This window comes from Misgurnus anguillicaudatus, chromosome 19 (genome assembly GCF_027580225.2).
Source record: "Misgurnus anguillicaudatus chromosome 19, ASM2758022v2, whole genome shotgun sequence".
Lineage (NCBI taxonomy): Eukaryota > Metazoa > Chordata > Actinopteri > Cypriniformes > Cobitidae > Misgurnus > Misgurnus anguillicaudatus.
In genome coordinates, this window is record NC_073355.2 from 44,630,452 (window position 1) to 44,655,753 (window position 25,302).

General features: G+C 37.0%; 1 protein-coding gene across 3 annotated transcripts; it reads left to right on the plus strand.

Annotated features, from left to right (window-relative positions):
* The first annotated feature begins 715 nt into the window (after positions 1–715).
* LOC129436658 (sarcalumenin) lies at positions 716–24,873 on the plus strand. 3 transcript variants are annotated; one of them, XM_055194902.2, is made up of 8 exons: positions 716–957; positions 10,172–10,273; positions 14,435–14,530; positions 14,619–14,714; positions 19,688–19,723; positions 21,814–21,930; positions 22,083–22,316; positions 23,124–24,873. In XM_055194902.2, the coding sequence occupies exons 1-8, from the start codon at positions 900–902 to the stop codon at positions 23,933–23,935; spliced, it is 1,551 nt and encodes a 516-aa protein (XP_055050877.1). In that variant the 5' UTR covers positions 716–899; the 3' UTR covers positions 23,936–24,873. The 3 variants fall into 3 exon arrangements, with proteins under 3 accessions (XP_055050877.1, XP_055050876.1, XP_073713846.1); XM_055194901.2 differs by lacking the exon at positions 19,688–19,723 and having other exon boundaries at positions 798–957; XM_073857745.1 differs by lacking the exon at positions 10,172–10,273 and having other exon boundaries at positions 799–957.
* Positions 24,874–25,302: the final 429 nt, after the last annotated feature.

Genomic DNA, 25,302 nt, shown 5'->3' on the forward strand with positions numbered 1-25,302 from the left:
ACGAGAATATTTAATCTTATACATAAAAATTGTTTGAATGTTTTAGACTACGCTTCATTATGTCTGTTTGAACTGCCAGTTCAGGTTTTCAAACATTTATTTCCATTATCTGTAATAATCAAGTAAGATTGTGTATGAACTGTGCCAAATACTTTACTGTATGTGATATTATAATTATAGAATATGTGTGTGACCCTGGATGTCAAAACCAGTCATAAGGGCTTTCCATCGATATGGTTTATTAGGATGGATAGGACAATATTTGGCCAAGATACAATTATTTGAAAATCTGGAATCTGAGGCCGCAAATGTTTTTTGAGAAAATCGCCTTTAAAGTTTTTCAAATGAAATCTTTAGTAACTGCATCCACTCACAAAAATGCAGTTTTGATATATTTGCGTTAATAAATTTACAAAATATCTTCATTGAACATGATTTTTACTTATATCCTGAGTTTTGCCCACAAAAGAAATATTGTTAATTTTGACCCATACAATGTATTGTTGGCTATTGCTACAAATATACCTGTGTGACTTATGACTGCTTCTGTGGTCCAGGGTCACATATTATGTGTGATATAATATACTGTTTTTTACCAAAAACACAACATTCTTTGTGTGTTCATTCTTAATTGTTAACACCAGCTGAAGTACCGAGTGGTCACACACCCTTCATCCGACGTCACAGTCTGACAGCTTTGCTAAAAGAGCCGGTCAGCTGCTCTCATCCGTAGAGTCCCATGTCGCCCTGTTCTGACACCTCCGGCACCAGCCCCCTTCACGTGGACGTTATCACCCAACTGCCCAATCCGTAAGACCACCCTCTCTCTGGTGCCCTCTGACCTTCTCTTACTGGTATATATAGCCACCGAAGCTTCCCGAGGTCTCCTGGCAGCCAACATGAAGGTCTTAGTAACGCTCTGCTTCGTCGTGCCTCTGCTGGTACTGGCCACCGCAGGTAAGGGCTTTTTTATTTGTTATGTTGTTGTTGTTGTTGTTGTGTTTCTGTAGGTCGAGAGGTGTGGGTAGGCTACTTCATTTTTATACTTTGGTTGAAAGTGTCAGCCAAATATTTTATACACTATACATGTACTTGTTTAATAATCGGCCATTTAATATTATCTTTATTGCATTTGAAACTGTCAATGAAGAACAGGTCGACTGTTCAAACTCTCGATTGGAAGCTAAATACGTCTACAGCCTTGTCGCCAAAAACTGATTTGAGGACAGTTGTAATTGATCCCTTTATGATGGATTGCAAGCTGGTACATCATTGCCTGATCTCTTGCAATAAACAGTTTGTACTTGTGGGACTTTAAGGAGACATTAATATTTGTGATGGTCACCGGCACGAGATGGAGGCCTTACCACCATCTGCTGTCGCCTTGCAAGCATCTGAGCTATTTAAACCCACAGTGTTCAATAATAAAGTTTTCTTGAAGACTTAACATGACGTGTACAGTAAAAACTACAACAAACGCTGAAGAAATCTTGCATTGATGTGTATTCTATATTAAGCCGTTTGAAGCATTAAGCGTCTGACAGTTTCACAGTCGGTAAGGGTTATTTTCGTACGGTAGAGGTTTTGCGTTGTGCGTCAGCTGTCGTGAGGCGTGACACCAGCTGATGGAAAGAGCTAGAGTCTGGGGACGAAAGGCTCATGGGGGACTATTAACAACTCTCTTTTATTCCCACAAAGTCTCCAGCTTTGCTTGAATACAAAGACATCCTATATTGTCACTTTTATATGAGTTGACGATTCAGTATTTCTTTCAAAGCCTTGTCTTGATTTCAAATTTATTATCTTGTGCCTTATAACCCCAAGCTATAGAAGTCAAGACTCCCAAACTTTTAGCTATCAAATTTTGAGAGGCTTTGACCACTATACACTCTTAAAAAAGGGGCTACACAATGCCATAGAGGAACCATTTTTGATTGTATGGTTCCATAAAGAACCTTTACCTTCCGAAGGACCTTTCTGTGGCATTAAAAGTTATTTTAAGATGGACTGTGGGGAACCAAAAATGGTTCTTTTATGACATCGCTATGAAAAACCATTTCTAGCACCTTTATTTTTAAGAGTTCATGTCTACCCTTCTTGCGTCCTTGGGCTTCTCTCGAGCCCGGCGTTGCTCAGGTCCGTCAGGTGTCTAAGATTGGAAGTTGTTCTGTAATGGGACACCGTCCACTATAGATTCCCCTTCCTCCTCATCCTCCCCCCGCACAGCTGCTGTCACCTGACACAATCACAATTTATTTATTCCCAGCCACTGGCTTTATAAGGACATGCATTATCTCAGCGGGAGGAGCCGTGGCTATCTGTGTCCGTCCCGCTCCTTGCGTACAGTATGTTTGTGGATGTGCCACATAATGGCTCAGTCTCACCTGCTAAACAATAGTTTGTGTTTGGTTACACAATAGCCAAATGGTAGTTAAAGTTTGTTTATTTGTCTTTATAAATAAAGACATCAAAATGCATATTATTTATAGGATTTTTGTGCCTTGACAGTGCAATAGTGCAAATGTGAGGATGCATTTGACATTTACACATTTGGCAGATGCTTTTAATCAAAGCGATTTTCACTACCAACACAATGCTGTACCACCGAGCTATACTACTACTAAGAGCATTTGACTAAGAGCACTTTATTTGTAAGTCTTTGATGTGTGAGAAGGTTTACTTGAAGACTATAACACAATACCTGAGTCTCATCTTTGAGAAGTCAGTGTTTGAAGTTGGTGCTTTTGAACGCTTTCGCAAACAGGGTGAACATCTGCTGCACTTCATGTTGCAATGCAACTTGTAAAACTCAGTCATTGTGTCAAATAAAAAAGAAAAAGCATGGAGAGTTTTATTATAATTCATGGAGTGATAGTTATTGTGGTCTTGGGCTGCATAAACCCTCAGACACACGATATTGATTTGGTGGGATCTCAGGGGGTTCTTGTAGAGACTTGACCGGTTTACTTTATAGTAGGCCAAAAATGTAAGGACCTTAAAGTCAGGTGTGACCATCTGTTGTTTGTCTTTCAAAAGAACAAGAAAGTCTGTCTTGCTTTAAGATCCCCATTGCATTGCATGCGTTGTGTTAAAACGGTAACACAAATTATGTTTAAACATTAAAGAAATGACTTCTGTTAATAAAAGATAACATGGCGGTAGAAAAGCAGCCCCATGCGTAATGGAGGAAGTAATTTCCTTGACTATGCATTGGATACGGTTACTCATAGAGAGTAAGGGCTCTCCTCGCCTTCCAGTAATGCAGTTCAGCGAGCATGTGTTGCCCCTGCTCTTTAGGGACTCCCCTCTGCAAGGAATTGTGGGACAGGTCGCCAAATACCGAGTCCATAAAAAGAGATAAGGTCATGCAATGTGGCTTTACAGAGAGATGGGCCATGCCTTCAATCCCCTTTACCCCTCTGTTCCATTTGATGTTCTTACTGTGTCCTAACTCTGATACCCATAATGCCTATGTGAAATTTTCTCCCGGATACAATCACACTTCTCAAATTCAAATATCTGACACAATGCATTGGCATCTTGTGTCGCGCTTTTCAAAGCTTCGAAGTCAGGCCAGCGAGATCTTTTGGAATTCTGTTCGAAATACAAACTTTTGTCAGGCTTGGTATTACACTTTTAAAAATAAAGGTTCCTTAGATGGTCTTTGTCGGCCTCTATGGTTCCACAAGGAAACTTTAACATCCATAGAAGCTTTCTGTTTCACAAAATGTTTTTTGGAGCAGAATAGGTAATATATCCAAAGTATCTACTTTTAAAAGAGTAAAGGTCCTAAAAGGGTTATTTGGGGGATGCCACAGAACAATCATTTTTGGTTCTCCAAAAAATAGGGCAAAGGTTCTTAAAAGAATCATTTCTTTCTTATTATTTCATAGTCTGTAGAACCTTATTCCCATATACTGTAAATAAAATCCTTGTTACGCTTACATTTTTAAGTTTAGTCAACTTGAATTTACAATTTATTTCAGCTTTATTGAATAGCAAGGACTTGCTTTAAATTATAAAACTTTGGTTGAATTAGCTGAAGTTATGTCAACTTTATTTTATAATATATAGCAACTCCTCACTAGTCAAGAAAGTTGAATTTAATTGTAATTTTAAATTGGTTACACTTTAAAATTTAAGTGCAACAAAGAATTTTTACAGTGCACTGTAAAAAGTAAAAAGTTGGATCAACTTAAAAAAATACTTCAATTGGTAACACCTATAAAATGTAAGTTTTATCAACTTAAATTTCACTTTAGTTTCACTTTAGATGGAAATTTTAAGCTGAATACCCATTGAAGCATTTTTTTTAAAGTTGAACTAACTTTTCACTTTTTACAGTGTAGTGATTTAAATATAGAGAGTAAAGCTAAAGATATCTATTGAGTAGAAACAATATCTTGTTTTTGGAAATTATTCTTATAAGGGAAGGTAAGATTCTGTGCCAAAAAAGGCCCTTTGTGACTCCGCCCACTGGATCTTTCTGAGACATGAACCATTGTAGAGCAGCTATTCCTGTCACTCTGTAAGACCAGAACTCTAAAACCTTGACACCTGTTGCTATTCACGTCACTGCAATGTATGTGATAGATAGATATATAGATAGATAGATAGATAGATAGATAGATGGATAGATGGATAGATGGATAGATAGATAGATGGATAGATGGATAGATAGATAGATAGATAGATGGATAGATAGATAGATAGATAGATGAGGGGCTGGCAGTTTGGTGAAATGTATCTGGTCTAAAATAAAGAACAGTAAAATCCCTTGGCCCACTGTAAATGTTGTGCACACCTCTCCATAGTGACTGGAAAATCCATTGGGCTCAGGACTCGCCTCCCTAATCGTGTTCACATTAATTTAATTTACCTCCTGCATCTGCCAACAGAACATGATCTGAGGGGCTTTACCATAATACATCAATGAACAGACCTATCAGCCACTGGAACTCGTTCAGATGGCTTACAGTATATGACATTGCTAGGTAGAGATGCAACCAAATATTTGCATCTTTTGCCTGATGCTTTGCTATAAATGTATTTTCTATGTGTTCACAAAATCGTCCGTGACTTTCGAGCATTTTAATCTGTGTTTATGGAAGAAACCGCTTTTATAAATATTGTCCGAATCGTTTCCTAAACACATCGTTATTCTCGATGCGGGGCTCTCACGTTTCCCTCCGAAGCGTAAATGTGTGGATTTGACCAATAAGCCCCGTACAACAGTAGTGCGATGCTGCATTCCAGCAGAATGAGCTATAGCAACAGCTGTGTTTTTCCAAAGCCTCTGTTGCTAGGCAACAGGCTCATTGGATGCCCATAGTCGCGGCGACAGATGCCGCTAATTTTTGTCCTTCCAGCGTCTACAGGGTTAAATTAAAGCTCAGCACCATTGATGGACAGTATGTGTGCTTGAAGTGGATATACTGTATTTGTAAAAGTGTAGATACTGTGTTAGGGGGAGGAGTTATGTTTATATATGCAAATTTATGTTTGCGATTGTTAAGCAATTTATTGTTTGTATCTAAACAAGAATATGTGAGACAAATTTGAGTGTTAAAGTAACTTCGTAACAATAAAAACATTCAATCCTTGGGATCGAACTCATGACCTTTATGGTGCTAACGCAATATTCTGTCAGTTAAGCTACAGGAAAACTGTATGTATTTACATGTAGTCATTTAATAGATGCCTTTATCCTAACATAAATCCAAATGATGTCTTAATTGTTCCTCATTGTATCCAAATTTGTACTTTTGGGGTTGCAACAATATTTTAGCAGATTTGTACATTGAAGTGCCTTTAATGTCAGATCATGACCAGTTGTACTTTGTCTCCAATGTTTAATAACTTTTAATATGAAATTCTTTTAAATAAATTTAAAACTCCATGAAACATGAAGCCAGATCAAGCACACCTGTTGTATATCAGCACATACACATACTCGGTTATCACAGAGCCCTGCATTGTTCACAGTTCGCACGTTTAAACTGCACACCTCGCCTCTAACCTTGCGCCATTTTAGTGCCGTGCTGAGCTCAACATTACAGGTCTGTATTTTTAGCAGCTTGACTTGGCATGCGTGGACCGAGGGCTCGTATGCTTTAACTAGCGCGTTGTGTCATCACAACAGGCCTGCAGGCCTTCGGTACTGAGAGCACCATCTGTTTCTCGCTCCTCTGAAGCCTGGCTCAACAACATGGCCGCACGCTCGGTGGGCGTGCCTACAGCTAACTGAAAAAACCTGTGAAGTGCTCGACTGCAGACTTTGAACGGCTCTTATCTGCTTGTGAAGTCAAAAACTGAGATGTAGTACAGATCACAAGAGGACTTCTGTGGAAAATGTAAACTGTGTGAGAGAGAGAGAGAGAGTTGCATTGTTTTGTTTGACACCCCTGTTGGAAATTTTACAAATAATGGCTTCAGGAGTTCAAGCTAGTTTTTGCTGGTTAAGTCGAGGGCTAACCTGGTTGAGCTTTCTAATAAAGCTAGTTTACCAAAGAGGCCTTGAAGATGTCTGTTTAAAGCAAAAATCTGTATACATTCAGTGTTCAAAACTGTGTTATTGTTATCAATCCAGGGTTGGGTCAAAAATGGAAAAAAAACCTTTTGGGTTGTAATTTAACCTGGGTTGTTAAAACTCATAATGTTGGGTTGTTTTAAGCCATTGTTGGGTTAAATATAAAATTGTCTGGGTTTGGCCAACAGCTGGGTTTGGCCCTTTTTGACAAAATGCTGGGTCTTTTTTTTTTAGAGTGAACCTTATCACAATTTACAGTGGTAAGCATATAATAAAGATTACAAAGTTGATAAACAATAAGTTATACTAGTTCATAGTTAAACTGAGAAGAAGTCTGAGCTTACAACAACAAAGTCCCTCTGTTTTAACCCATGGCTGAGTAAATGGACAAACTCAACTCTTAGGTTAAATAAACTTAAAAAATGTCCATGTTTGACCCAACAAAAAATGTGTACATTGGATATAAACATAAAAAAGGCACATAAAATAATACCTAAAAGTATTTGATTCATCATTTATGGTTTAATATTAATGTTTGAGGTTACATTGTGAAAAAATGCTGGTTATTTTCAACCAACTGTTGGATAAAAAATTTACAAAAACACAACCGCTTACTTTCTTACATTTTTGTTTTGTTTTCAGTAGAAATATCTAAAAATTATTAAAACAAGATGTTTTTTCTTGATGAACAAAATGACCTAAGAAAATAAGTCTAGTTTTTAGACCAAATGTATCAAATTTAAGTGAATTTGTGGATAAAACAAGCAAAAAATGGGGTTACCCTGCCAATGGGGTAAGCAATGTTTTCTTGAATTTGTTTAAGGAAAAGTTCAAGATTTTTTGCTTACCCCATTGGCAGATTGTTTTGCTTGTTTTATCCACAAATTCACTTAAATTATATATTTTTTGTCTAAAAACTAGACTTATTTTTTTTAGGTCATTTTGCTTATCAAGAAAATGCATCTTGACTTGAAAATTTTTAGATATTTGTGCTTAAAACAAGACAAAAATACTAACTAAGAAAGTCATTTTTTGCAGTGAAATTAGCATTTTTGTTTTGTTTTCAGTATAAATATCAAAAAACATTTTAAATTGCATTAAAATGTATTTTCTTGATAAGCAAAATGCCATAAAAGTTTTTAGATAAAAAACATAAAATGTATGTGAATTTTTGCTTAAAACAAGCAAAAAAAAAAAAAAATCTGCTAATCTTGAATTAATTTTCTTAATTTTCATAAATTCAAGAAAAATGTTCATACCCTATTGGCAGATTTTTGTTGTTGTTTTAACCACAAATTCATTTTAATTGTATTTTTTTATAATAAGTCTAAAAACTAGACATGTCATTTTGCTTATCAAGAAAATAAAACTTAATTTAAAATGTTTTTGATATTTAAACTGAAAACAAAACATGCTTGTGAATTTTTGATCCAACGATTGGTTGAAAATAACCCAGCATTTTTTACTGTCATTTTTCTCATTAAGAAAATACATCTTGATTTCTGTAATTTTTGATATTTGCACTGAAAACAAGACAAAAATAATAATTTAAGAGTCATTTTTTGCAGTGCAAGCATTTTGGGCTAAAACAACACAGCCAAAATTACAACCCAACGGGTTGGGCTCGTCCCTTTTTACCCAACGCTGGGTTGAAAATAACTTAGCATTTTTTGTGTGTATTCATGGTTGATTCATGCCAGAACTGTTAGGAGATCCTACTAGGATGTAAACAGAGGTCGGACTCTGCTCCACATTCACAGATGCTTTATACAGATGCTAGATGATTTAGGATGTATTACTTGAGCTGGTAGAGTTATTTTAGTCAAGGGTCGCAGCCAAGTAGCAAGGCTAACACTTCCCTATGCCAGTTTCATATAAGCAAATAAATATCGCTGGATACCCGAGTACAACATAAATAGTCTGTTGATCTCTACACTCTAAAAACAAACAGTGCTAAATAGCACTAAACATGGTTCACTGGCTCATAATCATAAGGGAACCATTTTAAGTGCCATATAGCACCTATTTAGTACCTGTGTAGAACCATATCTGGTGCTATAGTGGTACTCATTCTAAAAACAAACAGTGCTAAATAGCACTTAAAGTTGTTCTTGGCTTGTAATCATAGAGGAACCATTTTAAGTGCCATATAGATCCGATAAAGTACCTGAGTAGCACCGGTGACGGTGTAGAACCATATAGTGCTATATGACCCCTGTGTGGTTCTTCATAGGTGCTACATAGTTCCTCTATGATTACGAGCCAAGAACCACTTTTAGTGCTATTTAGCAACGTTTGTTTTTAGAGTGCATATCACCCCTGGATGGTTCTTCATAAGGGCTTTATAGGTGCTATATAGCACTAAAAATGGTTCCCCTATATGATTATGAGCTTTTAGTGCTATTTAGCACCAATCTTTTTTTAAGTGTAAGACACTGAAACCGAAACTTTTTTTGGTGATCCAGTTTTAAAAATAATTTTATGGGCGGACCGGTCATCTGGAGCACCAGGGCATATTCCGCTGGCCTGGCGGTCACAGACACTGTAAAAAGTGTTACTTTAATTAGTAACACCAAAAAAGTTTAAGTTTTTTCAACTTTAAGTGTTTTCACTTAAACATATAAGTTTAAACAACTGAATTTTTTTAGGTGTTACCCATTAAAGTATCTTTGTTAAGTTGATTTTTGAACTTTTATTTTTACAGTGTAGCGCAGGGATGACATATTTTTTTTTTGTTTGGTTCCCTTGCTAAAAAGCCCTTTAATTTCTCCCATAGACTTTTGGGTTAGCACAAAAAAGATTTGTGTTTAACAAAAGTTTATGACATATTATATACACATTTTGTCAAACAAGATAATCTTTACAGATGAATACGGAGCCCCTAAGGGGACATGGAGCAAAAATTTTAATAAAGTGGAAATGAAACTATCACGTGCAAAATTTATTTTTGTTTTTTATTTCTAGTAAACACGTTTAGACTTTTGTGTTCATCTGTAAAGATTATCTTGTACGAATCAGCCAATTGTGGTATAAAAATGTCACTACATGACCCAACGTAAGCAATGTACTGCCCATTTGGCTATATCTGACAAAAAATATAAACACAAAGGAGGAGCAGAAAGGATAAAAAAGAAATCGCAGAAACGTTTCCGCATGCAACAACATAAATATCACAAGCAAAATAAATAAGTAAATGACCTCAAATCATATCTAAAGTGTATCAGCTACTACAATAAGCTAAAACTACTGTGTAAAATGAATGTATGCAATGTAAACTACAGATTGGTTGCCAAACCTCACTTTGCACAGCAGTGATCCATACTCGCCGTCTTCCCTTATCTTTAGGAAACCAAAACATTTTTATTTCCCACAAGGTTTTTTTCCAGAAGTCAGCAACAGGCGTGCTTTCGATGAAACCGCCATTCTAAAAACGTCTGGCAGATAATGAATTGTACAAACCACAGCAAAAAAAAAAAAAAAACAAGTATGAAATGTGAAGTTTTTTATTTTATAAACCTTTTTTGTTTTTGTGAAAAAAATATCATTTAAAGATCATTTAACCTTTTAATTTGCAGTTTCTAAAATTTGAATTTTAAAAATCTTTTAGATACCCTGAATGTTTTTATTTTTGTGTGTTTTTAGAAGATGGTCCAGGAAGCAGTAGCAGCACTGCTGCGAGTGCTCCTGCTGCTAAAATAGAGGTTGTGGACAATTCAGTGTCTGAGTCAGAGCAAGAACCTTCAGGTAAACACGCAGGCTATGCTTTTAGACCAAAACATGCTTTATGAAGTCATCCGGGCAACATACAACATGATGGCGGCACAATTAATATAAGTATAGATTATTGAAGATGTTTATTTCATTTTGGAGAGCACCTAGATGTGCAGAGTGACATAAAGAGATTCAGGGAAAGATGAAAGAGACAATGAATGCCTTGATAATCTATTTGATGATTTTGCTCGTCCTCAGCCCAGGGATTTTGATTTATTTTTAAGTATCACCCAATTCGAACAAATCAAAGAGCTATTTCTGATGTAATCCACTCAAAAGATGGCTGACAATCACTTCTTGTTCTGCTTAGTATGTCTTGCATTCGCAAAACCTTCAGGAAATTAGAGTCAAAGGTGGTGTGCAGGATTTGAATTACATAAACATGGTGGCGATGGTGTGTAAAAGTTCGGACTGAATTATTGTCTAAGTCCGCCCCTAAATACATTACATTCACAGATTTACTGTTTTATAATTTATATTTACAGTATGTAAGTTTTACGAGGATCTGTTAACAAAAATGCAATATAATATAAATGAAAACTATGTTTTTAGACTAAAACGCGAAGGCGAAGGGAAGGAAAAGATGTGGTAGAAAAAAGTGTACAAGGAATAGGGATAAACGCACCCTGGAGAGAATTGCGAAACAAAACCCATTTAATAATGTGGGGTAGATTCAAAAAGATTGGACTGCAGCCGTAGTCCGTAGAAAAACAACGTTTCAGTCGCATATCATCGGTAAATGGCGTCATTTTGCAATAGTCTTTTGTCAACATAATGATAAAGTTTTGTGAAAATTTGCAATGGATCCATAGCTAATGACATGTTTGTCCTGTGGCGCCTCCTATAACTTTGTGTTTCGAAAGGGAGGGGTGAGAGGTGGACTGAGCCGTTGGTTGCAATTCCCAACCTCACCACTAGATGCCACTAAAATCTACACACTGCACCTTTAAAATTTACTTTTTTGATATAAAACATGACAGGATTTTTGGGTGTATGTTAATCCTTCGGTGTATGTTGTTATTATATAGTGAATATGTTCATACACCCTCTAAAATGGCAAAGATACATTTTTATTATGCAGTTTGCCATCAAAACCACGAATCTGTATTCTTATCCAAAGGTACCCACATGGCATCTATAACAGATCCAGAGCCCTGGAGAAACCTCTGGGATTAAGTGTCTGGATCAAAGGCACAATGGCAAAGCCTCATGGCTCATTTCATGCAGGGATCTAACAGGCACCCTTCCCATTATCAGCCTCAAGCTTTAGCCACCAAAACAAACCAACCACAATTTTGCGCCAGTATAGCGTACGGTTTAGGGCGATGATTTAGTTAAACGCTAACTCGTGCCAGAAGCTTTGATTCATACTAACAGGAACCTGTGTGATTTATTTATTCAGCAGTTATTGACGGATCCTGGCATGAACTCTCAGAGCCCTATGTAGTTATTGATTGTAATAAGAGAAGTGATGCAGCGTCCATGTGTTCAATATCTGTTTTGTGTGGAAAACCCTTGAGCTTTTATTTGTGAGAAATATGAAAGCTGTTATTGAGCCAAATGCATTTTGGGGAATTTTATGGGTGGATTACTAGGTTTGTGTTTCTCTTTTTTACTTTTGACGGTAACTGCTATGAGGTATTATAAACACGAGGTTGAACCAGAAGCTTTATAATCCCACGGAGTGTAGAAGTGGGAATCAGAAAACCCCCAGATTTAATCCTGTCTCTATACTGAAACACTCTGGCGGATGATAAATAAGCAGTTGAAACGGTTAACTGCCCACTGTTATATTTAGGATGGGTAGGTCAAAGTGTCATCATCTCTCTTATCAACATATCCCATAATCCAGCTATTTGGTAGCCACGTGTCCCCTTCTCCGGTTATGAAAGCAGGGAGTCCCCCATATGCCCCAGCATCCCTGTGTTATGAAACCACAACATTGTTCCCCATTGTTTGTTCAGCCATCTTATTTTTAGATTTGATGCTGTAATATTAGACCAATCAGAGAACGGTAATGCATTAGCTTACATGAATTTACAATGATCAATACTTCTGGATTTATTAATCTTACTTTGTGTTAATTTCACCACTATTAATAAATTTATAAAATCAAAAGTTGGTTCAACTTAAAAAGTAAATACCTGGTTGCCTTATTTTGAGTTAACTAAATTAATTACATTTTTATTTAAAAAATAAAAAATGTTGTAAAAATGACGTCAAATAATAATCGCGATTAATCACATACAAAATAAAAGTTTGTGTTTGCATGATATGTGTGTGTGTACTGTGTGTATATATTATGTATATGTAAATACACACATACGTATGAATTTAAGAAAAATGTTATTTAGGTATTTTTTTAATTTATATTTATAATATAAAATATATACAAATATATATAAATATACATGTAAATGTTTCTTAAATATAAAATAATTACACACAGTGCACACACAAAAATTATGCAAAAACTTTTATTTTGTATGCGATTAATTGCGATTAATCTTTGACTGCCCTAATTTTTAAGTTTAATTTAAAAAAATCTTTTGACAGCCCTAGTAAAAATTGTTGTCAACTCAAAATTTTAGGCAACCAGATAACTTACTTTTTTAAGTTGAACCAACAAATCCTTTTTTTTCTTTTGGGGGTGGTTTCCCGTACAGGGATTAGCTTAAGCCAGGACTAGGCCTTAGTTTAACAAACATGCCTTATTAAAAGCAATTTAAGTCTAGGACTACACTGCAAAAAATGATTTTCAAGAAAAACTTGTTTTCAGTAAAAATATCTAAAAGTTCTTAAATTCAGATGCTTTTTTTGATGAGCAAAACGACCCAAGAAAATAAATCTAGTTTTTAGACCAAAAAAATCACATTTAAGTGATTTTGTACATAAAACAAGCAAAAAAATGGGCCAATGGGGTAAGCAAAAAAATCTTGAAAATTTTCCTAAAACACTAAATTCTAGAAAAATTTAAGAAAAATTAGCTTATCTTATTGGCAGATTTTTTGCTTGTTTTATGCACAAAATCACTTAAATTGTATATTTTCGGTCTAAAAACTAGACTTATTTTCTTGGGTCGTTTTGCTCATCAAGAAAAAGCATCTTAATTTAAGAATTTATTGATATTTCTATTGAAAACAAGACAAAAATACTTATTTTTTTTTTCTTGAAAATCATTTTTTGCATTGTTGTCTTATCCCTGTCTGGGAAACCACACCTTGATTTTTATAAATTAAACCATCTTTATTTTACAGTGATGTTAACATTAGTTAATGCACAGTGAACTAACATGAACAATTGTATTGGCATTAACTAACATTAACAAAGATTAATAAATGATGAGCAACTATCATCATTGTAAGTTCGTGTTAATGCATTTATTAATATTACAAATACGACCTTATTGCAAAGTGTTACCGTCAAAACACACAATATAATGATAATGAATGTCATTGTTTCCTATAATAGAGATGTCATTGAGGTAATATCTGAGCGACTTGTAATGCACGGTCGGCAACATTACTAAATATAAATGTGGAGACGCAGTGTCTTCCTCTCTGGTGCCATTTAAGTCTTTGTTCCTGATAGCAGACTGATAGGAACGCCCTGAGGCATTGTGGGTAAATACTTACAAACGGCGATGTTGTGGCTTTGTATATCAATAGTATGATAATAATAGTACAACAATGTCCTGGTGAGATATCTGCTAGAGTTACTGAAAAACAGATATCACGGCCAGTAACTATTCAGACCGGTTATTAATAGCGCTGTTACTGTTGCACTGGGGTTTAAACAAACATCCAACTGTAAATATGAAAGGTTTGCTATGTAACTTGTTTGGCATGACCGATGTGTTAAAATGTGTGGCTTGTGGAGGAGACAGAAATGTGCTGAGGTCAGACTAAAGGAAAGCCTTCGCTCCTGCGGTCATTTTATGGAGTGCTTTAAGGTTTGAGACTTTGTTAAATTCTCCGTAATTTAACCAACATTGCAGCAATAACAAATACTTTGTCAGCGCACCCTGCCAACGCATAAAGGAAGTTTTATCATAAGATGGCGATCACAGAGATCTAAGTATTGTGAATTATGGGCTGGCTTGGATTGAAAGCTTAACATCTGTATTTTCTTCAGAGGAAGAAGCCGTGCTGGAATCCATCCTGAGAGACAGATCTCACATTGAGGAAACTTTACGGCTCGCAGCAGATGAGAAAGCAGGAGATTATGCTGGTGAGGAAACAAAGCTCGTCACGGTTGTGATCTATAAAATAATGTGTGGATCTTTCATAATACACATTATTATGTCTTATCCTCTCAGCGGCATTGCAGAGGTTGAGGAAGATCTACCACAGCTCCATCAGACCCATGGAGCAGGCCTACAAGTACAATGAGCTGAGACAACACGAGATCTCAGGTAGCGACCCGTCTTTAATCATCTTCTCTAGTTTAGTATCACTTTTGAATGTTGATGTTTTTTCATCTCTTCATTGCCGTGACATCATTCTTCTCATCTAATCAACAACGGTTCAACATAACGGTCCACTAAACATTTAAATGCAATGTCAGAAATGATCATATGCATAAGGAAGAACCCAGGGGTTGCTGTGTCTCTAAATGATGATGATGATGATGATGATGATGATGTCATAATTAGGGGCCAAGCACCAAAGCATCCAGCCATAGATATGTCGCCTTGGGGTTCTAAGCATGCGTCAAAACCGCCGCCATCTTAGAACAGGGGTCTTGTCATTGGAAGTAACTAGGTAACACGGCTATCTCCGCCTGTACTTCGAATTCATGGACGATGCCGGACTTTTGTGCTGCGTATGGATGTTTGGGCTACTAGCACTATGCATTATGGTTAGAAAAAGTAGATTTTGATAATTTCAAAACTTTAATTTTTTTCTCTACTCAATACTAAATACATGTCTGACTGTTGAAACGAACCAAAAGAAAACCAAGAAAATCGCATTCTTGACGATTTATGGTGAATTTATTTCCGTTACACCATTGCCTACAATGACGCTTATGCGAGGTTGCCCTGTTTCAAGATGGCGGCTCTGTTTTATGCATTCGGTCCAATGAACTGCCGTAGCCAAGGTGACATCTAATGTACATATCTATAGCATCCAGCCTGATCTCATGAGAATTCGTACATATTTTACGGGTTGGCTAATTCGTATGAATTCATGCGAAGTTAATCGTGCAAAAACGTACGATATGTAACCCCAAACCCCGGACCTAATCCCATCGTAACAGGGGTCAAGGCAAATCGTACAAAAACGTACGAATGTGGTCGTATGAATTAATACGCATTAGCCAACTCGTAAAATATGTACGAATTCTCATAAGATGGCGTTAAAGCATCTGTAAAGTTAATGTAAACCTAAGATTCAAATTGAATAGCATAAGAATTATTTTTCTTCTGACTCCCAAGATTAATGAAATCCAGCGGTAAACAACACACATGCAAAACTCCCCTGCTACGCCAGATAAACAAACTATATCCACTGTTTCCATAATGTTGGCTTTCTTCTCCTTACATCCAAAAACACACTTCTTCTTTCGTGCCATTGTTGAGTCTTGATATAAAACAAAGCTGTCGCGTGAAGTGATGCCTGTAACTTAGCGTCCACGCTCCTCGCTATCCCGCTGATTGACGTGTGGGCGTGCTTTTCCAGGGGATGTGCCCATAAAAAGAAGTGATACATATGGCTTACCCCTGAAACGTCAGCTGTTCCGAAACGCCATATTCGGAAATTTTTTTGAAAAAGTGCATTCGGCACAGAAATACTCTGTAACACGTCCAACTGCTTTTTTGACACTTTTCTTTAGCATGAGGAAACCAACTCTTAAACTGTGTTAATAAGTCAGAATGCATGGAATACCATTTCTTTAAGCGAGTATCTGGCAAACGCGAGCGTCTCTTTTGTCATAAACCCCTTCAGCGCATCTGCAGCGGGTCCATTTTTTGACATGACACGTAATGCACATAAGTTTACATGACGCACCGAACACATATTTTAAAAATGACGAGCCACACACTACATACATGTTGTGACGAGCTTCGCATCGTGCACCCTCGAAAAAGAAGTCACAATTTTCAAGATTGACTTTACAGGGACTTTAAATTAAAAGAAAAAATTAGATGAAATAAAGTCAAACTGACCTACACTGCCAGGGGTGCTGTTGGTGCGACCGTCCCTAACTGTGAAGGCTCATTAAGGCTGTTTTTATACATTTTTATCAAACGTCATCAGCAAATGTGGTTCTTCCTTATGTATAGACTATTTCCTTGTTCTGGCAAAGTCCCAGATACACAAGAACAGATAAAGAAATCCCTCGAGGAAACAGATATGTGAGGCACGTGAAGGAGGTTGTGTGTTTTGTACTGTACATGAGGTGCTGGTGCCACAGCAGTATCAGAGATCATAAAGCTGACACATGTGCGGTCCAGCTTTCTGCAGATCAGACACGAGGGGGCCGGAAAGAGAGAGAGAGAGAGAGAGAGAGAGAGAGAGAGAGAGAGAGAGAGAGAGAGAGAGAAACACAGATGTTTCTTGCGAACAACGGCTCCATCTGAAAACAATCATGGGTTTCTTAACAGCCCCCACTTTATATGAGACCTTTATGTGTACAAATCCCCTGAACAAATGTTTCATGAACTGACTTTAAATAACCTCAGTTTTTTAATCTCTGTGTTAATTATGCAGCTGTTCTGTAATAGTTTTGGCTACTAATTTCTCACTGACATTTTCTTAAATGCATTGTATTATCAGTACAGACAAGATTTAGGTTGTATAATTATTTCTCTTCTAGTCCTGAATGTAACATGCAGTTAAACTTTACTCAAAGTTAACTTTTTTTGTATAGCATTTGATCTTGATATTTAGGAAATGGGTTTATTTATATTGTAATGCTGTGAGGTACATGTATTTATTTGTTGGCACGTTTGCAAGAGGAACTGAATGTAAGGAGTTGTCCAAAACATGAGGATAAGGCAGGATCTACAGGCAGATAAAAGTATTTATTTAGTCCAAACATAAGATGTAAAACAAGAAGTAGGACAAGAATGATGAAACAACCCATACAACAAACAATAAGGTAACATGAGGGTTTTAAATATACAGACTAATTAAGACTAACAAAGGACATCTGCAGACAATTGGGGTGGGGAAACATGACAGGACTACAATGACCAAGACACGAGGACTACAACCGGACACTTCAAAATAAAAGACATGACCATAAAAAAACACATCATGTTATTTATTTTACTGTTACATTGATATTTAATGATTAAATATTTAGTAAAATTGTTGATCTAGTCAGGAATATAAGTAAACTGAATGACGTTTATAGGGTCTGGTGTTAGATTTTCTCTGAAGGGTGACTTTCATGGCACTGACAGTCCTGCAGCTAACCCCTGACAGATTCTGGGATCACGCTTGCCTCCTTGTGGTTCAGCATGGTATTTAACATCCAACACTCACCAATAATAAATCCCTTGTTAAAAAGTGAGCCTTTAAAGGGATAGTTCGCCCAAAAAAGAAATTCTGTCATCTTTTACTCACCCTCATGTTTTTACAAACCTGTATGAATTACATTTTTTGATGAACAAGAAAGAAGATATTTTGAGGAATGTTTGTAACCAAACCAGTGTTCGAATTATGTCAAAGATTATGGGGGTCCACATTGCTAAGCCCCTCGTCATTGTAGGGTTGCCATGATTTCACAAAGTAAGATGTGATCCTGGACCAACGATTTTGTCAATTCCTCCAGAAAACAGCGTGTGGCGGACTTTAGAGTTTATATTTTCAGACAGAATTATTTGGATCAGTTTATTGCTAAATTGGGACAAATAATAGATAGTATCGCTCTGGGGCATCGCTGCACGAAAATTTTAATTCATGTAGTATTTTAATTTGAATAAAAACCTCAATGCTTATAGGAGGTCTGGGAACACCCCGGCCCCCCATTTGTACACTGAACCAAACCTTTCATGAGCCCCATTCAGTTCCATATTATTTTTTTCCTACTATGGAAGAAAATAGGCCCATGGTTGGTTTGGTTACCCATATGGTATATATATATATATTTTTTAATATATTTCGAAATATACAAAAAATGTTTTTTGCTGAAAAATATTTTGGAATATGTTTACAAAAATATATTTTTCACCAATATATTTTTCGGCCATTTTTGGTATATTTTGAAATACATTTTAAAAGTAAATAAAATTTAAAGCATTAAAAATATGTAATAATAGTTTTCAACTTCAAAAATATACTTTAGTATATTAGATTGTATTTAACTTATATTTCAAATATATTTTGGCAAAGAATACATTTTTTTCCATATGGGATGTAAAATGTTAAAATAAATGTAAATGTATAAATGTTTTTGTTTGCCCTGTAATACATTTTGAAATATATGTTTATATATGAAGGTTAAAACTAAATATATTTCCAAATTCAAAAATATATTCAATTAAGCTTTACTTTATGCTTTACTCTACAAAATGTATTTAGCATATATTTAAAATATATTTTTGGTCAGAGTATTTTTTTTTGCCATATGGGTACAAACATTCCTTAAAATATCTTTCTTCTTGTTCATCAGAAAAATGAAGTTTGAAAACAACACTAGAGGGATAAAATAATGACAGAATTTTTATTTTTGGGTACACTACCCCTTTAAGACAACATTACACTAGTGAGAGAAACTAGTATACATGCAGATATGTGATCCAAAACTGCTTAAGGTGATCAAAGAAAAATAATGATAAAATTAATTGCCACATAGGGTGATTCTGGGTAACTGCATTAGTTTCGCGTTCAATTACATTTTTTTAATGGCATTAAAGGCAGATTTTACTTGTTATTGAGTTATTGCACGGTTACTGGGTTATATTTCGGTCCAAAATCTAAAGTTGACAATTTTTGTGGACCTTTATAATTTTTTGCATTTTGCGATATTTTGTGTAAATATTCTACAATTTAAAAAAATGTTATGCATTTAATTTTATACATTTTGTTTTCTTTTTAGCACTTTTTTTATTTACAGTATAGCCTAAATTATTATTACTGTTTTTAGGTCTTTTAACTTAAAAACATGCCAAATGCACTCAATAAAAATACCAGGATTTTTCACATCTAGTGTATCTGGATGTCCATCCACGCACATTTCAACTCATCACATATTTTCACAGGAAAAGTGTCTGTTACCTCTCTCTTAAAATCTTCTTTCTCTCTTTTACACTTTCACACTCTTTCTCTCTTTGTCTCTTTCTCTTGCTTCACTTTTCCTCACACTCATCATTTTCATCCTCTTTCACCCTCATATCTGTATCTCCTGATTGCACACTGCCCCCCGTCCACATAACAGCCTATCCTGGACGCACGCTGGGGGATTCAGCCACAGGTGGGTATGCCGGTGGGCGTTTCACTGCATGGCCCGGCCTGTGTCTCTTCACCCACTGCAGTGTGATGCCAGCTGACGCCATTATAGCATTTAAAGCTCTTTGTATCGTTGCTTAATAAACATTCAGCTGATTTAAAAAGAATATATAAGACACTTTTAAAACTTGCAAAAAAATTGCTTATCACTGGACACGTGCCACGAATCATAAATGATTTTGGTTTATTTGCAAAAAATTATAAATTTTTAATGTGTGTATCTGATAAAAGTTTCTTTGATCAACTTTTATGAATATACTCACATGCTGTATCAAAGGCTAGCAGACCTAAAAAACTAAAAGCAAGAAAACTAAGAGTATGCATCTAGTATGGGCTGTCAAAGGATTTGTGCATTATAAAGTGTGCATTTATCTGATATATATATATATATATCTCTGATAAATGAAGAAAAGCCATTGAAGTGTCTTGCATGTATGATCCTGGACTTTCCTGAGTGAGTGAGTTTATGTGGCATATCAGATGCCATGTCAGTTTCCCTTCTTATTGATGAACTCTTGTGTCTTAAAGGTTTCTAAAAAAGTCTCCATTTCCACATTTGGGCTTTTAAGCTCCTTAGATAGATAAGAAGAAATCATGCAAAATGATCAAAACTATTATGAACAAACTTTATTACATATTATCTGCTTTGACACAACTATAATCTTTCTGCATTAGAAAACGCTGTAACTTAGATCCACTGCATTGCATCACACTTTAATGTTTGTTTATTTATGTGCATTGAGTTTGATGTTGCTTTTGGATGTGGGTGTAAATCGCTGACAGCGATCGTTCAGCTGAGGTTAAATTCCCCTTAGCTCATATAACACAGCTGCTTTCTTCAACTTCCTTCAAGCTTGCATAACAAACTTCAACTCATAAAACTTGGAATTAGACAATCTTCTGATCTTTGTTTTTATTATAAGTGTTAAACCGGTGTTAAACATCCCTAGACTGTCAGAAAAATAGGAGACGCGTATCTTTTCTGTCACTGGGGTGGTTCGTTTTGTACCTTTCTGGGTATACAACACATTGAAATGTACCTTTTGGGGCACAATATTTTAGGATATAATTTTGTACCCCAAAGGTGCAACATTTCAATGTGTTATTGCGTACATTTTTTGTCCCTTTAAAGACTTATTGTGTGTACAAAACATTTAACTGTACTTTTAAAGGTGCACAATAGGTCCAGTACTGTCCCTAAAAATGCACAAGATTGTATTATGTTTTGCATAACTTTAAAGGTACAAAACACAACCTTAGGGCAGGGGTCCCCAAGAAGCATCCAAGGGATCCCAAAAAATTTAAGAGGAAAAAGTCACGGACAGAAAAAGATGGATACATTTTAGGAAAGGGCTCCCTCGCTATAGGTTCATTATATGTGTGGATCGTGGCATCATAAAGTTTTAAAACGCCTGGCTTAGGGTACCACCCCAGTGACAGAAAAGGTACAGTTTTGTACTTTCCTTCTGACAGTGTATATTAAAGTATGAAGTGATGAGTACTTTTTACATCAGAACCTAAGACAATATAGAAAAACAAAACATTCATAAAATATCCGAAGTTTCAATGCCTGTATGGATGTTAAACAATGCTGCATGGCGAATTCATAACCCTTACTGTCTGCTGTGCACGATCTTTGCCGTCTCTCATGTGAATGTTCAATACAGTTTTAAGGTTTTTTGACTTCTAGATGCTAGAAAATTGAATGCTAGTGAAAGACAAATCATTAGTAGCAAGAATTAGGATCAACAAGCACTAAAACATGACTTTATCAAGTAACTAGTCACTTTGGAAAAATGTATGACATACTGTATATTAACATTGGTCAACCAGCTTTATCTGAGACACCATGCTAGTTGGGCATGTGCTGGTGAACAACATGGCTATGCTATAGATCCAGCTTTGACCAGCATGTACATCCATACTGGTCTGAGACAGTGTTATCATCTGTGTATATACATGTCTAGAATAACAAAAGGTCTTTGTTTATTTTTGTTGGGATCATTGACTTTTACACTCAACTATTCTCTATTCTTCTTGCTGTTTCTCAAACAGATGGAGAAATCACTTCCAAACCCATGGTGCTGTTCCTTGGTCCCTGGAGTGTGGGCAAGTCCTCCATGATCAACTATCTGTTGGGTCTGCAGGACACTCCTTACCAGCTGTATACAGGTGAGCAATACAAATAACTTAGAAGATTCATGTTGCTTTCTGCAAACTTCTAGGTTTGGCGTTTAGAAAGTTGGTTGATTAAAAACTTTGATTTGTTCAGTGTTTGCTTTGCATTGTTGGTTTCTGAATGTCTGGATCTTCTGTTCCTTCAGGTGCTGAGCCCACTACCTCAGAGTTTACAGTCATCATGCATGGAGAGAAGATCCGCACGGTGGAAGGCATCGTCATGGCTGCTGACAGCTCTCGCTCATTTTCTCCCCTGGAGAAGTTTGGCCAGAACTTTTTGGAGAAGCTGGTTGGAATCGAGATGCCACACAAGCTCCTCGAAAGGGTGACGTTCGTGGACACCCCTGGAATCATTGAGAATCGCAAACAGCAGGAGAGAGGTAATAATATACAGAGCTTCGAACAAATATAATCTGCTACTGTAACAGAGGCCGGCTAGAGGTATGTAAACCTCATTCCCAGATCTCATGAGTTGCTCTAGTGGCCTTTAGCCACCTTGTTAGAGTATATAACTCCCAATTGCTGGTTAAATAAGACTGGATAACACTACAACAACTGGTTGTGTTACACGAAGCCCTAACCAAATGTGAATCATTAACAGCATTTAGAAATATGTCTCTAAAAACAACAAGGAATCAAACTTGTTTGAGTTTCAACAAGCCAAGAAATCAAATAACCAAACTACTAAACTAAGTCGTTTTCATTCTTGGTTATATAAAATATTAAACACTCGTTCCTTTTTGTGTATTAAAATTTCTGACCATACACACCAAAGGCATGTCATCATAAAATGATCTTGAGGGTTTGCTGGGATGGTTTCGAACTATTGCTGTTCACACCTACAGTAGATAGACAGCCATTCAGATTCAAATATCTGTTTAGGACAGGGGTGTCCAAACTCGTTCCTGGAGGGCCGGTGTTCTGCAGAGTTTAGCTGAAACTTCAACCCACAAACTTAACACACCTGCCTGAAAGTTTCTAGTATGCCTAGTAAGACCTTGATTAGCTGGATCAGGTGTGTTTGCTTGGGGTTGGAGCAAAACTCTCCAGAGACACCAGCCCTCAAGGAGCAGAATTGGACACTTCTGGTTTAGGACTAAGTGTTTAACTGCAACAACATTTATTGTAATTCTCTTGACTCTATTGTATCATAGCTACATTTCCACTTGTCTCTTTCCCATTTCTAGGCTACCCATTCAATGATGTGTGCCAGTGGTTCATTGACCGTGCAGATCTGATCTTCGTGGTGTTTGACCCCACCAAGCTAGACGTAGGTCTCGAGTTGGAGATGCTCTTCAGGCAGCTGAAAGGACGGGAGTCTCAGATTCGTATCATTCTTAACAAGGCCGACAACCTGGTGACGCAAGACCTCATGCGCGTCTACGGTGCTCTCTTCTGGAGTCTGGCACCCCTCATCAATGTGACCGAACCTCCTCGCGTCTACGTCAGCTCCTTCTGGCCCTACGACTACGCCCCTGACACGAGCCGCGAACTCTTTAAGCGTGAAGAAATATCCCTGCTGGAGGACCTCAACCAGGTGATCGAGAACCGTCTGGAAAACAAAATCGCCTTCATCCGTCAACACGGCATCCGCGTCCGCATTCACGCCCTCCTGGTAGATCGCTACGTGCAGACCTTCAAGGAGAAGATGAGCTTCTTTAGCGATCCTGAGTTGGTCTTCAAGGAGATTGTGGATGACCCTGACAAGTTCTACATTTTTAAGTCTATCCTGGCCAAAACCAATGTCAGCAAGTTTGACCTGCCCAACCGAGACGCTTACCGTGATTTCTTCGGAATCAACCCCATCAACAGCTTCAAGCAGCTGTCCGCCCAATGCTCCTACACTGGCGGTTGCCTGCTGGAGAAGATTGAGAAAGCCATCACCAACGAACTGCCCTCCCTGCTGGGCAGCATCAACTCTGGCAAGAACCCGACCCTGTCCTCCTGTGAGGCCACCGGATGTGGGGAGAAGCCCAAGAACCGCTATCGACGAAACTGAGAGAAGAACACGAGGTGGGAGGGAGACTGTGGATGAGGGTGAGAGAAAAAAGGAGGAACATGGAGTCAAAACTAAAGGAGGAGCAGTGGATCAAGTCCTGCTCCTGCCACAGGTCCGTTTCGAAGTCAATGGAGACGGATCCAATGGGACTTTTTATCTTCAGACGAGTGAAGAGGTTGTGTGTTTGTGGGGATGTTTGAGGGAAGGGGATTTTGGGGATACTGGGTGGAGGGAGGTTTTTGTGAAGTCTTCATGCAAATGCGAGGAGAGTCGGCCAAAATAACTCTCCTCTCTTTCCGCGCTACTTTTATAAACTGTCTGCAGTTTTGGAGGGGAAATGTGTAGGAATGGGAAAAAATGGCTGACACACACTTAAAAAATGTAAAAAAAATAAAATGTCTTGAGACTGAAAATGGGAATCGGCTGCCTTGAATGTGAACAAATATGAAGTTTTCTTGCAGATTTTGTATCCTAAAAACTAAGGTTGTCAGTTTTTTAAACATATTAACAGTCAGCTTCCTGATCATACACGTTTAAGATTTAATAACTCTAGATTGATTTTTTCTTTCTCCTGTGGGATATTGATAAGCTAAGCCTTTGGGTTTTACAATATAAAAGCCTTCTTAAATTGCATGTTAAATTAAAACTGCGTTTGGACATTTCCATTTACACATTGTATATTATTAAAGCCAGTCTATTCAGATTCCAGGTCTTATGCAATGGTAAGGGTTTTGTGTGGAAAAATAATGAATTAATCTAGCTCACTGTTACCTCAGCAAGCTGCATTTTTCTAAGCTTCAAGCTTTATTGGATCTTTTCACCCCAGCTATGATTTATGGCGAATAGAAATGCACATTGTAGACCACAGTGAAAATGGAGCAAACAGTTTAGATCCAGTGGAGAAACTTATGAGGGCAATAAAAATGTTGATAACGTGAGCTGCCTGTTTATTTGAGTCGCTGGGGTAAACTCAGATCTCTTCTATCTGATCTCAAGTTAAAGTTTGTGTAAAGTCAAATCAGAGAATTTTTTAAAAACGCATTATAAATGTTAGAAATGTATTGTTGAAACACATTACAAATACTGTGATATATGTTAGCCTGGGCTTCCCCATGCTGCCTTGCACGCAAATTTAATCACAATGCAAGTCTAGCATGGAAACTATGGACCAATTTTTCCCATGAAATAGGGAACCAGTCACAGAACGGGGAGGGGGCAGCAAGACGATGAAGACGTCTATACGACACAGTGAAGCAGTTTTGTTTATCCAACACGGCAGCAGACGTGAAGTTACTTTTCGATGCAGCCTTAGATAGTGTTCTAAGTAGTTTTATTTAAAAAAAAAGAGCAACTTTTGGAGTTAAACC

What these genes read in the sequence shown, in the direction of transcription:
- LOC129436658 (XM_055194902.2), top strand. Translation starts at nt 900, where the DNA reads ATGAAGGTCTTAGTAACGCTCTGCTTCGTCGTGCCTCTGCTGGTACTG. An exon ending in GCTGGTACTGGCCACCGCAG is followed by an intron (nt 958 to 10,171) that starts GTAAGGGCTTTT and finishes GTGTGTTTTTAG; the next exon opens with AAGATGGTCCAGGAAGCAGT. An exon ending in GTCAGAGCAAGAACCTTCAG is followed by an intron (nt 10,274 to 14,434) that starts GTAAACACGCAG and finishes TATTTTCTTCAG; the next exon opens with AGGAAGAAGCCGTGCTGGAA.